This window comes from Pseudorca crassidens, chromosome 10 (assembly GCF_039906515.1).
Source record: "Pseudorca crassidens isolate mPseCra1 chromosome 10, mPseCra1.hap1, whole genome shotgun sequence".
NCBI lineage: Eukaryota > Metazoa > Chordata > Mammalia > Artiodactyla > Delphinidae > Pseudorca > Pseudorca crassidens.
In genome coordinates this window covers 19,703,676-19,720,282 of record NC_090305.1, presented here as the reverse complement: position 1 = coordinate 19,720,282, position 16,607 = coordinate 19,703,676, and the positions used below count along the sequence as shown (strand labels likewise).

At 41.6% G+C, this 16,607-nt stretch overlaps 1 protein-coding gene across 3 annotated transcripts in view; it reads left to right on the top strand.

Annotated features, from left to right (window-relative positions):
* Window positions 1–16,377, top strand: part of RIPOR2 (RHO family interacting cell polarization regulator 2) — a 111,889-nt gene extending 95,512 nt beyond the window's left edge. For all 3 annotated transcript variants that reach the window (XM_067752142.1, XM_067752139.1, XM_067752140.1), the window contains 7 exons: window positions 736–871; window positions 2,129–2,290; window positions 3,237–3,395; window positions 6,115–6,317; window positions 7,596–7,679; window positions 11,045–11,135; window positions 14,623–16,377. In XM_067752142.1, coding sequence (XP_067608243.1) covers window positions 736–871; window positions 2,129–2,290; window positions 3,237–3,395; window positions 6,115–6,317; window positions 7,596–7,679; window positions 11,045–11,135; window positions 14,623–14,723 — 936 coding nt within the window. In that variant the 3' untranslated portion in view covers window positions 14,724–16,377. The remainder of the gene's footprint in view (window positions 1–735; window positions 872–2,128; window positions 2,291–3,236; window positions 3,396–6,114; window positions 6,318–7,595; window positions 7,680–11,044; window positions 11,136–14,622) is intronic.
* The last annotated feature ends 230 nt before the right edge of the window (window positions 16,378–16,607 follow it).

The window sequence follows — 16,607 nt, the reverse complement described above, 5'->3', positions numbered from 1 at the left end:
ATACATGTATAAGGCTCAGAGCAGTGCCTGGTACATAGTAAGAACTTGTTAACTATAGTGAGATAGCTTTGATTGTAATTAGGATTATTCTACAGCACGCTCTTAATTTTCAGCTTGAAGACAAGGAAATAAATCAGACTGTGAAAAATTACTATGCTTGTAAAAAAAAAAAATCTTTTTTCTGTTTCCATACCAGAGGGCAACCTAAATACGCCCTTCAAGTTTCAGAGAGGAGTTTTAGATTGACAGTACATACAAGAAAGGTAACTTTATAATAACCTTGCAACCCTACTAACTGAGAAAATTCAGGAATTTACACAGGCATGAAAAAAGTTGAAAGCAACAAAAACATGTCTGATTTCAGCAGATGTTGTAACCGGCCTGGAATGAGGAACATTTTCAAACTGGAAGAGAAATGTGTATGAGTTTAACATCCCCACATGGGCTTCCCTGGTGGCGCAGTGGTTGAGAGTCCGCCTGCCGATGCAGGGGACACAGGTTCGTGCCCCAGTCCGGGAAGATCCCACATGCCGTGGAGCGGCTGGGCCCTGAGCCATGGCTGCTGAGCGTGCGCGTCCGGAGCCTGTGCTCGCAACGGGAGAGGCCGCAACAGTGAGAGGCCCACGTACCGCAAAAAAAAAAAAATCCTCACTTCATTCAGAAGGACAAGATTGAGTGGGGAAAGCTCTGTTGACAACAATGTAATTGACACAGTGGTTTTGTTTGTTTTATCAGCAAATTGTTTTCTCAAGCAAAACCCCATTTGTGGCCAGAAACCTCTTAGAGAAGCTTTCTAGGCAAATCCAAGTGATGGAGAAGCTCTCGGCTGTCAGTGATGAGAACATAGGAAGCATCAGTTCTGTCATCGAAGGTGAGCACCTGCAGTTACGCTGCCATTCTTGTAAATGATGACCCCACGAGCCCCCTCCCCTGCCTGCATCTATTCATGGCTTTGTTAGGATGGCAGAGAAGCGCTCTTGGGCTGTAGAGGAAGGTCTCCACACGAGTGTGGTCGTAATTAACACCATGCTTCAGCCTTCGGAGTCAAAGCAGCAGACGCCTAGCTTTTTCGAGCGGGGCCTCCACCCCCAGAATGCAGACGCTAGTGTATGCACAGAACCCGCATCCGCCTCCCAGGTGGTTTCACAGACTTGTTCTCCTGGTGTGGTTCCATTTGGGACAGGTAATCAGGATTGTGCTTGCACCACAGAGCTGGCTGAGACAGCTCCCATAGTGGTTGACTGTCAAGGCAAGGTGCTCTCAAACCCTACTGGGAAAGGTAGAAGAACGAGAAGTCGAAGGCCTTCAGGAGCGTCCCTGGTTCAGAGAGCTTTAGGTAGAGAACTTGACCCAGGAAAGATGCCTTTGAATCTGTGTGGTCTGGCTACAGGGCTGTTTCCTAAAGGCAAGAATCTGTATCGTTTTTCACATCAGATAGTCTGTGGAAATAGTGGAAAACTAGGATCTCCTGGATTATCTCCGATTAAGCTTAAAACACCTTGTAGTTTCTTTCTATGCATTTCTGCCTCCTGCTTCCGGTCCTCCCAGGAGCAGGTGGCCTTGGCAGGTCTCTGAGAGATGTGAAAAGGGGCAGGACATTCAGACTCCTGTCCGTTCGTCCCCCAGGCCCCCTTGCATGATCACAGCCACATGAGTGAAATGCTGACTGTGGCATATGGCTCTTCAATCATTTCAGTCAGAGAGCCGCCTGGGCAGGGTGAAAAAACTCCTTCAGTCATCCTCTGCTCTGTTGCACCCCCTGCGGAAAAGTCTCCTGAGGTTTGAGTCTCTGATCCTGTATATTTTTTGCTGTTAAGTTATAGGAGATGAGATGATTGGACCTTCTCCCAAGGGTAGACCTGATGTTTTCTATCACCTAAAGCAAACAGCTTTGCTTTTGCTGCATTTCCTTTGCTGCCCAGGCGGGATGAGATCCTCATCTCAACTTCTTTGCCCTCAGGACACCTGCCAACGACAGAGGAATCCTGTAGTTCTGATTAAAAAACAGTCTTTAAAAAAAAAAAGAAGGCCCTTGGTGGTGCCTTCCCCATCCTGACCCAGGTCCATCTCTTCATCTATTTCATTCAAAACATGTATCATGGGATGGGGTGTTGCTCTTCTATTCCAGCCATACCGGAATTTCACAAAAAGCTGTCTTTGCTGTCATTCTGGACCAAGTGCTGCAGCCCGGCTGGGGTCTACCACAGCTCAGCGGACAGAGTGATTAAGCAGCTAGAAGCCAGCTTTGCCAGAACTGTCAACAGAGACTATCCCGGACTTGCAGACCCAGGTACAGGGCAGCAGGAGCAAGGGAAACATTTCTGTCGTTTGCTTTGAGAGTGAGCGCTAGAGAGGTTCCCTCAACACTTTCCCCACAGCTAGCCCTGAGAAAGGGCTTACCCTCCAGAGAAAACATCATCTACTTAGTAAAATCGAAGAAAAGAAAGGCACTGAACATGTTTTCATTCTGAATATCAGCAGTGACTTTGAAAAGGACTATATGTCTGTGTTGCTATTGAAGTACGTATCCTTTTTTCATTAAAATGTCAGCAGTACAGGAGTATCAAATGGTATAACCACTTGGGAAAAACTGTTCGGCAGTGTCTATGAAAACTAAATATATATACTCCTACCCTGTGATCCAGCAATTCCACTCCTAAATGTGTCAAGAGAAATACATGCTTATGCTCATTTTTTAATAGCAGCTTTATTCACAAGAGCCAGAAATTAGAAACAAGTCAAATGCCCATCAACAAGAACTTGGATACATTGTAATGTAGTCATGCAATAGGGTATTACATAGCAGTTTTCAAAAAGAATAAATTACTGCTACAAGCAACAATTTGGATGAATCTCACAGATATTTTTTGAGCAAATGGAGCCAGATACAAAAAGTCCATACTATATAGTTCCATTTATATGAAGTTCAAGAACACATAAAGCTAATATATTGATAGAAGTTCGATTATTAGGTGCCCATGGTGGGGATAGGTGGGTAACTATAGACTGGAAAGGGGCACAAGAAAACCTAATGGAGTCCTAGCAGTGTTCTGTATCTTGATCCAGATGACAAGCTATACAGGTGTATAGACATGCAAAAATCATCCGGCTGTACACTGATTTCACTTTACAGACTTCAATCTGTCATGTACCACAATAGAAAGATGAATGAGTGAATGAATGAATGATTGATCATGTTTCTTAAAAGCTGCTCCGCATCTTCCCCTTCCAAATAGTGTTTCGCACACTGGTGTCCCAGATCCTGGACCGGGCCGAGCCCCTGCTTACCTCCAGCCTCTCCTCCGAAGTCATCACTGTCTTCCAGTATTACAGTTACTTTACGAGCCACGGTGTGAGTGACCTAGAGAGTTACCTGAACCAGCTGGCCAAGCAAGGTGGGACACGTTCTTTGGTCACACTGTGTGGGGCTCAGTTTGGAATGATCCCTGGTCTTTCTAGTCATAGTTTTTAGTGGTGGTAATTTTTTTTTCCCCAAGTCAACAGCTGGGCTAAGGTTCGCCTTTTAAGTGACTTCTAGACCTTTCACATTAGTAAGCCCCTTGGCAACGAGCCAGCGATTTGCTAAGCACATCCCAGTCATCCAGCAGGGGTGTGCCAGTAACAGGAAGCTGGTGAATGATTTCAGACTGCTGTCATTTCTTTCCCGCATTAATGTATTTGCCACTTGTGGGATCAAGCCCGCAGGCAGTGCTATTTTATGTTGCCCTTTTTGGTGGCGCTTTCATAATACTAAGCAGAAGTGAGGTTCAGAAGAAGACCAGTGGGGTGACAGATTGGGAAGGGAAAGGAGGAGAAGATGAAAAACCACATCTAAGGCTTCATATCCAGGGATTGAAGAGAACAGGCAACCAACGCAGGGGTGCGGCAGTGAAGCTCCTTATTGCCTTCTCATGTGGCCCTTCGAACATAAGAAATAAAATCAGTAACTGCAGTGAGTGAAAACCTCTTTGGGAGTGGAGCCAGGCAGTAAGGGGCTGGTTTCTGGTTCCCAAGTTTGTGCTCTTTTTCTCCACCCACGCTTGACAATGGGGCAATGGAGGGGGTGGGGAGGGGAGGGAGTGAGGTGTGTTCTTGGGAGTAGACAGGTTGGCACAGCGCTAGTGGCAGAAACACTTTTGACCCTGACCCAAACCCAGGCTCAGCCCTTCTCTTTCTAGAACATTAAACCCTGCGGCACCATGTTCAGCACGGTGATTGGCATCACAGGGAGAAGAAGAAAATCTTCCTCCACCCAGGGCCACTCCAGCCTGAGCACGGGAGTCTGTGCTTAGGTCCCACTCCCCAGCCCCGAATAGCCATGCTAGTCCAGAGTGCCAGAGAGGGCAAGCCTGGGCAGGAGACGCCTCTGGTGGAAACTGAATAATATAGAAATTTACTCAGATAATTGATTTTTTTTTTTTTTTAGAAAATCGATTTAGATTGTGACAAATTTAGAATCAAGAAATGAAGAGCATAGGGCTTCCCTGGTGGCACACTGGTTGAGAGTCCGCCTGCCAATGCAGGGGACACGGGTTCGTGCCCCGGTCCAGGAAGATCCCACATGCCGCAGAGCGGCTGGGCCCGTGAGCCATGGCCGCTGAGCCTGTGCTTCCGGAGCCTGTGCTCCGCGGTGGGAGGGGCCGCAGCGGTGAGAGGGCCCTGTACCACAAACAAACAAACAAACAAACAAAAAAAGAAATGAAGAGCATAACAAAGTGAGACCCTGGGGTCCTAAAACCGCATCCCCTTCCTCCTGTTACACAGCCCTGGAGAATGACCATGGGAAGAACTCTAAACCTTTACTTATCTTTTTTTCCCCTTTCTTTATACAAAGAAAAGCCGTTCATTATACAAAAAAAAAAAATTTTAGAAAACATGGAGAAGTATGAAGGAAGAGATTCAAGTCACCTATTCTCCTATTTTTAAAATATAACGTGTTTTTCAGTTGATTGTATGCTGGTTTTAAATTTCAAAATTGTGAATACTCATTATAGAATATTATATCCTGGTTTTTTAATTTGACATTATATCCCATATTATTCTTTGAAACATTTTTTAGTTTTATAATATCCCTGCATTTAGATGCATACTAATATATTTGATTATTGTTGAATGTTTAGGTTGTTTTCTGTTACTTATTTAGCTGTTATACATAATCTTATCTGGAGACTTTTTGCTAGAGTGTTTATTTATAAAACAGTGAAGTTACCAGAACAACCACAACAGGAGAAGTGGGAAATTAAAGCAAAAAAATCTTAATCATTCACAAATTTGTTCATGTGTAGAGGATGTGGCTCTATTAATGGAATGTGAATTTTGTTATATTTTCCCATCTGCACGGACCAGATACACTCTTATCCTAATGCTTTTGTGGCTAATGGATGCCCATGCTGGATACCTAGTTAAGGATTAGAGTACATAGAGCATGGTCAATTTGTCCAAATGGAACTCAGAATCCTATTTTTTATCATATTGTCCCCATATTCCAACCAACTGAATTTTTCCATCAGGGTCCAGTTTCCTGAGTGCAGACAGAGAGAAGGCTGAGTAAGGGGTCACTCAGGGTCAGGGTTTTGCCAGGCAAGTATGACTGAAATACAGGGGGCTGGGGACTTCCCTGGTGGTCCAGTGGTTAAGACTTCACCTTCCAGTGCAGGGGGTACGGGTTCGATCCCTGGTTGGGGAGCTGAGATCCCACATGCCTCACAGCCAAAAAACCAAAGCATAAAACAGAAGCAATATTGTAACAAATTCAATGAAGACTTTAAAAATAAAAAGACAGTAAAAAAAGAACACTGTAGCAACTGTTTACTTGTATTTTTTTCACTGTTATTTTTACGTGTGACTGTTTAATTCATCTCTAAGTTATTATAGTAGCCATTATGAGGTAGAAATCCACTTTTACTTTTTTCTCATATGATTCATTTGCCTTGATATAGCTATTTGAATAATCTGTCCTTTTCTCACTAATTGGAAACATCGCCTTTCTAATATGCTAATTTTCATATATCCTTGGGTCTGTTATTATGTACATCCTTGAGTCTTATTTATATTTTTAATGAACATGTTCCTTTACTGTCAGAAGGTGACCTCTGTTTTCTTCTCACTCTCCAGTTTCCATGGTTCAGACTCTGCAGTCACTGAGAGATGAAAAACTGCTACAGGTCATGAGTGACCTTGCACCCAGCAGCCTCCTGGCCCAGCAGGAAATACTCAGGACTCTGGCTCTGCTCTTAACCGGGGATGACAGTGGAGTTAGTGAAGCTGTGATGCTTTACTTGGCAGCAGCCTCCAGAAACGAGCATTTCAGGGAAAAGGTAGGGCATGAAATGATGGACATCGAGGCAGAAGCTTGTTTAACTTTATGCCATTTACTATTAATAGTTTGTCATCTTTTCCTTTATAAAAATAATTTTCTTTCACTTATTAACAATATATATTCTGTAACATGATTTAAACTACAAAAATATACTGAAAATATTTAAGTACCTGTAGGTCCAGCCCCCAGAGAAAACTGTTAATAACTTAGTGTACATTCCTTCAGATTTTTTCTATTTTATCCATGCTAACATGGATAATTATTTTTTTCTTAAACGAGATCACACTATTTTGTTGTGCAACTGATTTTTTAAATGTAATATATCGTGGTTATTTTCTTTCCATGGCAGAACGTATCGATCTACTTCATTCTATTTGATGGATAAATGGCATCTCAGTATATGAATAACCCATTATTTTCTTATTCCGTATTGATGAGCATTTGTGTAGTTTCCAACTCTGAAAAATATTATGATGAACATACGTATGTATGTTCACGCACATGCATTTCTCATGAGTAGTTTGGTGTTAAGTCATCAAATTACTGGCTCAAACAGCTAGAATATTTTTAATTTGAAAAGCCATCGCTCCTGATGCTAGGGAAGAGACAGTTTACCTCTCTTGGCTTTAATTCAACAGTCATCCAGGTATAATAAACATCTGCAATTCAAGCACATTGGGGCCCAGTACAAGCAAGGGCCTCGGTCCTCTGGGAGCCCTTTACAACTTGAACAGTCATTCTAAAAATCAATTCATGTCAACCTTCAGATCAGCTCAAGAAAATCAAACTTGGTCCTTCTTGTCCTTGGGGAGGTCGATGTTGAACTCTGAGAAGAGTTTGCTTAACTTTTCTAAGGCACTACATAAGCTAGCCTGTGGTGACATGTACTCACAGGAAGATATTCCATTCTAATGCCATTTTGGCCCAAGAGCATGAACTTCATATTGTTCTTTCCTACAAAGTTCTGATCTTCTGGTAGAATTTGCTCAAAACTCTCTTCTATGGGCCGAATGCCATCACCCCCACTGAAAGAGCAAGACACGAGAGGCCATGTATTATGTGATTCCAGTCATAGAATAGAAGGCATGATGAATTGAGTAAAGAGACAGCTCTTTTAATAAACATGAATTTTAATGGATATTTTTGTTGTTGTTCTGAAGGTAGTGCAAAATGTCTTGTTTTATCTGTAGCTTATCTCAGGGAGTAAAAATGATATATACACCTAAAACTACAAACAAATCGAAGTGTCTTCACAGCGTCCTTTCTTCTTTTTCAGGCCCTGCTCTATTACTGTGAAGCCCTAACAAAGACTGACCTCTGGCTCCAGAAGGGAGCTTGCCTGGCCCTGAAAAGCCTGAAGGTAAGGTTCAGCCTCAGAGCCCCTGGCAGGTCAGCTTTGAGCTGACTTTGGCTTTGAGACTAAGCCAGGTGCATAGAACAGCTTTCTTGCTGTACTTGGAAGTACCTGCTTTAGCAGCATTTCTCCTCTCCTTTACACTGTATATTAGTTCGCGAGTCCTTTTTGTCTTTTTCTTTAACTGAAGTAGAGTTGATTTACAATGTTGTGTCAATCTCTGCTGTACAGCAAAGTGACTCAGTTTTATACACATATACATTCTTTTTTTTTTATATACATTCTTTTTAAAATATTCTTTTCCATTATGGTTTATCCCAGGAGATTGGATATAGTTCCCTGGGCTATACAGTAGGACCTTGTTGTTTATCCATTCTAAATGTAATAGTTTGCATCTACCAACCCCAAATTTAGTACCTAAATGTAACTTAGTTTTGTTAAAGTCGATACGTTTCAGAAAACAATTCCATTTCTCAATAGCCCACAGGAATCAGTTTGCCTGTTAGAAAAGTATCTTCCATCCCAAAAAAGAGATGACATGCTGATTTCATCAGTTTTTCTTGTGTACAAAAAAATAGCAGGAACAAATAAAATTGGCAAAGAAGTATTAAAATCCAGTGTGCCAATAAACTCCCAAATCCTTCCTGGAGAACTCTTTTTTACTAAGCAGCTCATCAATCTTAATTGTGTCAGAGGGAGGTGTAAATGGAAAAAGGGCTGAGAATTGCCAACATTAAAGAGCTTGCCTTTCAGTAGTCAAGATTTAATGTTTGAACGACCTTAATCACAAAATGTAAGATTAATCATCCTTGAGAAAAGAATGAAAAGGCCACACCTTAAAATTTGCTGAACTCTTGGGTTGGTGCAAGGACTTGTAGGCCTGATGGAACATGAAGGAAGGGATTAACACCTCAAAAGAAAAAGTTAATGACCTGTGAAGAAAAACAGCTCTGGGAAAATTTGCCTTCCTTGTTACTTGGTCAAAAAATTACCTTGAGGTGGCCAAAAAAAGCACACAGTGGTTGCTGTGTATTTGGGTGCTCTCCTGATATACAGTGACAGGTCGGTGATGATAGCTCTGATACAGGGTTAACATAAATTAAGACATGAGGATAAGTGATCTGCACCAGTTTTTGTGGATTTACATGCTGTGAAGCTTACCATAAAAGCTACAGTTTTAGGACTTCCCTGGTGGCCCAGTGGTTAAGAATCGGCCTGCCAATCCAGGGGACACGGGTTCGAGCCCTGGTCCGGGAGGATCCCACATGCCGCAGAGCAAGTAAGCCTGTGCGCCACAACTACTGAGCCCACGTGCCACAACTACTGAGCCCATGCACCTAGAGCCCATGCACCTCAACAAGAGAAACCACCACAATGAGAAGCCCACGCACCTCAACGAAGAGCAGCCCCCGCTCACCGCAACCAGAGAAAGCCCGTGCACAGTAACAAAGACCCAACGCAGCCATAAATAAATAAATAAATAATTTTTAAAAGCTACAGTTTTAAAGTCTAGCTTATCCAGAGTCTGGGAGCACCAATTCCTCTCCTTTACCTTTTTCTCCTAGAGGATAGGATCCTTTGTGCTGACTAAAAGACCTCTTTCTAAACCATCTGCAGCCCCCCAGCTCCTGAAAGGGGCTCCATGCAGCATGATGTGAAAAACAGTGCAGACTCAACCAATCAACTCTTGTTAACTTGTCAGGGAAAAAAATTTTTTTTAATTAATGATGGCAAACAGCTGACATTTTTCTTTCCTATTATCAAGATGAAAACAAGCTTGAGAGGTCAAGGTCCTCAAATCCAGTGGCCCTCCAATTTTAGGTTCCCCATCTGTCTTACTGGGTTAGAATAACCCATAGTCTACCCATGCAGCTACCATTTCATAAGCCTACCTTTCTTCCAGAAAAGAAAACTGTAATTTGTTACCCAATATCGACTCCTCAAAATGACAGGAAGAGCATTTTATTTCATAGCAGGCTCTCTTTCGGCTACCTGCCTTCAATACTGGTGTTTGTAGAGACACCTGCTGGGCCCTCTTCTCCCTTTATGAATTGTCCCTGGGGAAACATCAACTCCTACGTTTTCCATCATCATCTCTATGCTAATAATTCCTCGTATTTCCAGTCCAGGTCTTCCCTTCCCATCTCTGATCAGCTTGCTCTTAGGTATCTCCCCTAGGAAGTCACCTCAAACTCCACCATCTCACCCCCACCTCTAGCCTCTGGTGTCTTAGTGGATTGTACAACCGTCTCTCAGTAGCTCAGGCCAGAAACCTAGGAGCCATCAGTGACCCCACCCTTCCCCACTCTTTATCCTCACTCTATTCACCTGGATTTGAGCTACCTTCCCACTCGTCTCTGCCTCCCTGCAGTCCATCCTCTCCACTGCAGTTAGAAAGCTCAGAATAAAAGACAACTCCTTCTTAAAACTCTTACATGGCTTTCCATGATCTTAGAATGATGTCCAAAATCTTTAATGTGGCTTATAAGCCTCCCATCGATTTGGACCCTGTAACAAGCTATTCCCCTTACCTAGAATGTATTTCCTTCTCCACACCCCCAAACACTACACATACACACAGACACACACAGACACACACACACACACACACACACACACACACACACACACACACACACCCCTACCATGTGCCCAAACTTGACTAACTCCTCTAAGATATCACTTCCTCCAGGAAGACTTCCCTGATCAGACCAGGCTGCATTTCCCAGCCGTGTTCTGCCCTACCACCCTGATTCAGCCTATCACTCATCATAATAATTAGTTTACTTGTTTCACGGTCTGTCTTTCCACCAGACTGTAAAGTCCTGAGGGCCAGGACCATGTCATGTTCCTGGCTTGAGTTTCCCAGACCCTGTGAACTGCCTGGTTCACAGAGTGCTCAGTAAATGTTTGTGGAATAAACAAATAGAAGAATTCCCATCCTTGATCTTTATTCCCCTCCTCTATTTTAGTATATAGACTAAAATTAGGAATTCTTACATTAGAACTGTTTTGGAGGGAATGAGATAGAGTAGAAAGAACTAAGAGAATTGGATTCTATTTTGGAAAAGCAGGCTGGTCACTTCACTTCTCTACGTCTGGAGTCCCCTGTGAAATAGGAACTTAGCTGATCATCAGAACTCCCACAAGTACAAATCCTGGGCTCCGACCCAGAAAGTTCTAATACAGTGTGTCTGGAGTGGCACCCAGGAATCTGTACTTTTACAAGGGCGCCCTAAGTCATCTTGATACTCAACCAGGTTTGGGAAGCCCTGGGTTTTTAAAGTCAGCTACCAGCTACGAAATGCTAAGTCTCATGTAATCCCACACATAAATGTCAGAACACTATTTTAACTATTTTCTCCTTGTAGGCTACTGAAAGCATTAAAATGCTGGTGACATTGTGTCAGTCTGATACTGAAGAAATCAGAAATGTGGCCTCAGAAACTCTCTTATCTCTTGGTGAGTTGGGTTTTTTTTTTGTTTTTTTTACATGATTGTTTATTTCTGACACCCTCAAAGGGAATGGTAAGGAAAAGTTTCATGTACCTTGTTTTAGCAATTTTTCCCCTATAGGCTATCGGCTCACACTTACACACACACACACACACACAGTATGACTGATCAATTTCCATCTCACCCCAGTTCCTCGTTCTAACTACCTGGATGTTGAGGGAGAAGGTTGCTCTCTGGAGCCTTTCTAGCTGATTTCATAGTCTGGGCACTATTTGGAATCAAGAACACAGAAATCAAACTATCAAGCAGAGGTCAGAGTCAGGAAGCCAGGTTGGATTGCCAGGTTGGGGTTGGCACTACCTGGAGGACAGTGATGTGTTCCCCAGGATGCCATAATCCCCCACGTAACACAGCCTCCCCCAGACTCTCAGGTTAACCTCTGATTGCCCTGCGGGCCTATTGCCCCTAAGCCCCGACACCAAAGAAAAGAGATGAAGTTTTTTTTTTTTTCTGGAATATCCAAATAACCCTTCTCCTTCACTTCACTCAGAGTATAAATACTCTACCCCTCAAAGTCCTCGAATAGAATCCGCTCAGTAATACTAGTCGGGAAAAAGCCGCTGCCCTAGTGTGACTCTAGTAGCAGCTTAAGAATGTAAGGAAGACTCTCATGGCACTTATGGTCACCATGGCAATCACACTCATTGTCTGGTGCTCTTTCTTAGGGTTTAATAAGGCTTCATTCTGCTATTGATATATCATGCAATGCATAGAAATCTTAGCCAACATATGTGTGTTTAAAGGATAAAACAGTTATTCCTCACGGCTTGCTTTAGGCATAGAAATTATTTAATTCCCTAAAAATGTGCCCAGGGTATTATTAGTTTGAACTTCTTTTATCCTTTAGTGTTCTGAAATAACAATGAAGGAAGGAATAGCTAGCAACGCTGCTCTTCCCACTGTAACCTGAGGAGGCTCATCCCTGTAGGTGATCCAGACCCAGTTCAGCTGCACAGACAGCCGTATCGCCAGGGTTGGTCATCACACCTGCTTCACCTTAACTCGTTACAGATGTGGCTCCCCAAAGCCCCCACAGCCCACACACCACCGGTTCATGATTCTCAACCCTAGATGCCCACTGCAATCACCAGGGAACCTTTAAAATACACCCGTACCTGGGCTCCACTTCTGATGACTCTGCTCTGGGTCTGAGCTGGGCCTTAGCACTGGGATTATTAAAAGCCTCCCAGGTTGAGAACCTCTGAACTCAATGTTATGAATCTCCTTTGACCCTAAGACACAAATACTGGTGTATTTTTATCCCACACAGACGACTGAATTAATGTAGTGCAAATAGTATTTTTGATGGGAATTGGTAAAAGGTACTCTAGGGCTGAGGGTTGTCACAGGGCGTTCGAGGGGCTCCAAGCAGCCGCTGTTTACCAACCAGTACGGAATTATTTCAATATTTGAACCCAGAACTGTCCAGTAGATCCCTCCGTGATGACGGGGCTGCTCTATATGCACCGTCCCAGACGGCAGGAAGTATTCACATGTGGCAGCTGAGCAGTTCAACATGGCTATTATGACTGAGGAGTTAGTTTAATTTTGAGTGGTTACCATTTAAATGTAAGCAGCCACCTGAGGCTGGTGGCCTCTCTGTTGGACAGAGCAGTTTTCACCGCGCCTCTGGCCGTTCCAGCGCGTCCCGGCTGGACCTCAGTCTTGTCCGGAACCACACTGCCTGACACCCCAAAGCTCGAGCTCTTTCTGCTCCAACACCCTGCCTACTTTACAGGGCTGTTAAACGGACTAGCAGAGGAGCCAACACAGATCCAGGCCCCTGAAAACTGAATCTTAGTAACAGCGAGATGCCCTGAAACCCCGGCCCGGGTTGTGTCACTGTAAAGAATATTGGGTAACACGTGCCAGGCACTGTTTTGAGGGATCTACGTGGATTAGCTCATTTAATCCTCCTGAGACTCTATGAGGGACCGTTAATCCCAATTTACAGAGGGGCACAGTGAGCCATGCTAGGGTTGCATAACTCACCCACGACACCCAGACCCGGTCAAGCACTGCAATGGAACCCTGACCCTCTAGGGCACCTGGATGCTGTAGGTTACTGGAGGAAGAACTGAAGACCTCTAAATTGGAATCTCCCTGTGAGCAAACTAGGAACTAGGCTGGTACTCTTGGGTTTTTAAGTAGCATTCATTAGCCTAGGCATGCGCAGGGGTGTGTGTGAGCGGGCAGGGAGTATGGTATAAATGCGCTTAATTTCGGGCCTCTGTCTCTCCTCCACTGTCATCAGCCGGAAAGGCATTGCTGTTCATGTTTCATATTCAGGCTTTTGCATAAATATTTTGTTTCAAATAAAGGGTTCTACTCCAAAGTAAGAAAAAGTTGGAAACTATTGAATCAGGGAAAAAATAACGTTTGCCTCAGAAAAGTCAAGGCATGCAGAAACAATCAACAAAAGAATCTAAAAACTGATGGCTTTTGCTTATAGACGAGTTCACTACAGAGTTCTTTTAAATACACGCAAATCTCTACTTTTGTATCTAATGTATTACTGAAAAAGTTAAATGTACTGAAAAAGAAAACAACCAAAAACAGACTTTTGGTTTATTGAAAGGCCTTTATATCCAATAAATTATACAAATATAGAGGCAATATATTATAAAATCCATGATTACACTCCTTTTCTAAAACCCACTAATATCAATATATTTCCAGCATTTCAAGGAATCTTTTCTTCTGTTTTTCTTCACAGTGAACTTCTGATTGAGCACAATTAATTATTTGCATCTTTGTCTCATTTGTATTAAATGTGTGAAAGCCTGTTTCTTATCACTAGTTATCTGTACTTCATTTTCCCATTTTCTAACCATTTTTTCTTAAATAGGAAAAATGGAGTAAAATATTCAAATAATTTGCAAATACATGTTGGCTGTTCAAGATGGTACTGCTGATAGAACCAGCCTAGTTGTTGGCTGGTAGACAGCATCAACATGTGTACAGGGCAAAGAATAAATTTTTAGCAGAAGTTTGAAAGCCTAAACTTGATTTTATGACAGATCATTTGGATGTACCAATATCTAATGTATAAAAGTGAAAGTTACGTAAAAGTTCAATGCACTGAAATCAAGGACTAGCCATACTGAAATCACTAATGCACTTAAAATATAATCCATATAATTTCTCAGGAATAAATCTATTATGTGAAGTTATTGACATCAAATGCCCATAGGACGTCTACTGTGTTTCACATTGTTTTAGTCTCTGGCATTAGCTCAGAAGTTCCTTGGTTGTTCTAAACATTACCTAGAAAACAACATAATTAAGAATAGCCAAAATGACTTTTCCTCACCTAAAGTCAACCTTAGCAAAATATAGCGACCCCTACCTAAACAACTGGTATTATTATTCTGAGTGATGAATAAAAAAGTTAAGTTCAAACTGGTATTCATTTTTGATGCTCTATATGCAGGAGAAGATGGGCGGCTGGCATATGAACAGTTGGACAAATTTCCTCGAGACTGTGTTAAAGTTGGAGGTCGTCATGCAAGTGAAGTTGCCACGGCCTTTTAATTACAAGTTAACTCTGCCTAACAGCTGTCTTAATAAATGGCCCTGTTAATCAAGGTGGTACTGTGACTTAGCTCGAAGTTGTTGAGGTTGTCTGGGAATTTAACATGTTATGGGAGGAATTCAAAGTCCTCTTTCACAGTACTTACCTGCTTTTCCTTCAGCCAACAGAATAGGGCTCTGTATCTTTCAGTAGATTACATGGTTGATTGCGTCTGACAATACTTAGTAAAAGAGTCTGTCTTATCTAGTATGTATGGGATTTTAAATCAGCCATCTTTATACATTTTTGGAAGTTCTTCTATAAGCTTGAAATAGTCACATGAAACTTTGATAAATATCATATGCCTTGCAGTGTTTCCTCTGTTGTGTTCTCAGGGTTGAGTGGCCCCTTAGTTACCTAATTTTACCTTAAGTGCAAAGCAAAAAAAAAAAGATTTCTTCAAGTAAAAGTTTGCCTGCAGAACCTGGTAAAAGATCATATTGTAAGAGTTTATTTCTTTTTAATTTCATTTTTTCAAGCCTCCACTATTTCTCTTGTTTCTTTCGTCTATCGTGAAAATTCCAAAGGCATGTTTCCGTTATGGTAAAAAAGATGGGTAGATCACTGAAAACTACTATATTAAGATTATACCCATACTCATTTTAAAGAAGATACTCAAAACTTAAGCTTTTTTTTTTTTAAACAAGAGCCATTTTATAATGATACTTTTACAATAGAGGTATTTTGCTGCTAAGACAAATCAAACCCAGAAGTTTTCAGACAGCTGTGATTAATTCAGAAAGTTATGATGCTCCTTGAAGTAGAAGAACAGAAGTTGGAGGAATCCTAATGGGGCGGAAGCAGAGGGTCATTAACAGTGGTCTTTTCTTCTATACAAATTACCATAAGGTTAGGAAGAAGAATGACCTGAATGATGGTTACTGCCCCCAGAGAAAGCATTCATCACTGGATAGGACCCTTTGGCCAAATAGTTAAACCAACAGCTCCCGTATTGCTTCCACATCAGGATAGCAAGTCCTTTAAATAAAGTACAAGTCCATTCAGTAGCTCTTATTAAATAACTCTTCTTCCTCTTAAGAGTATACAAGGTGGGATATGCCAAGATATCTAAATAATATGTGTGAGTGTAATTTGAACTGTGGAATATCAACTGTTCTCTGAATGTGCTTATATAAAATATCATTTAGATGTCATTTTAAATATTTACATTTTAGCAAGACCTTTAAAAACAAGTCATTTCGTTTTAAAGTGAAAATTGTTTGTCAGGCTTCCTGGCAAATAAGTTCTTTCAACTGTGAAGTTATAATGTATATATATATTTGTAAATTTATAAATATTATATATATGCATATATCTTTCATTTTAAAGGTACATTGTACAGTCTATAGTTAGTATGTATAGTCTACGGTCTGTTAAATGGTTGAAATGATTTTTATAGAAAGTCAAATCACAAATGTTACAGAGTTGTTTGCTTTGTTGTTTGGGTTTTTTTTTATTTTTTGAATATTGCATGAGTACTTCCATATCTTTTGTATTCACTTCTGCATTTTATTTTTGGTTGAAGGGGGTGCTTTTAGTTTTGTGGCATTTGTATTCGTCACTCTTTCAATCATGTAAGTTAAAATAAAAATTATTTTTGAATTACTAGTCTCATGTTCAGAGTCTGGTGTATTTTTTTCACATGCCCCTCTTGAGTTGGTATTTACACAACACACTACACCTCATTCTCAACTTGAGTTTATTCTTGAAATTCCTTTATCCATACATGAGGATGATATTTACTTCTCAGACTTGTTGTAATGCTAACTGGAGAAAAAAGAGCTGCATTTCATCTCATCCCTTCGTCTGGAACGTATTCCTATGCCACCTCATTTTGTCTAAGC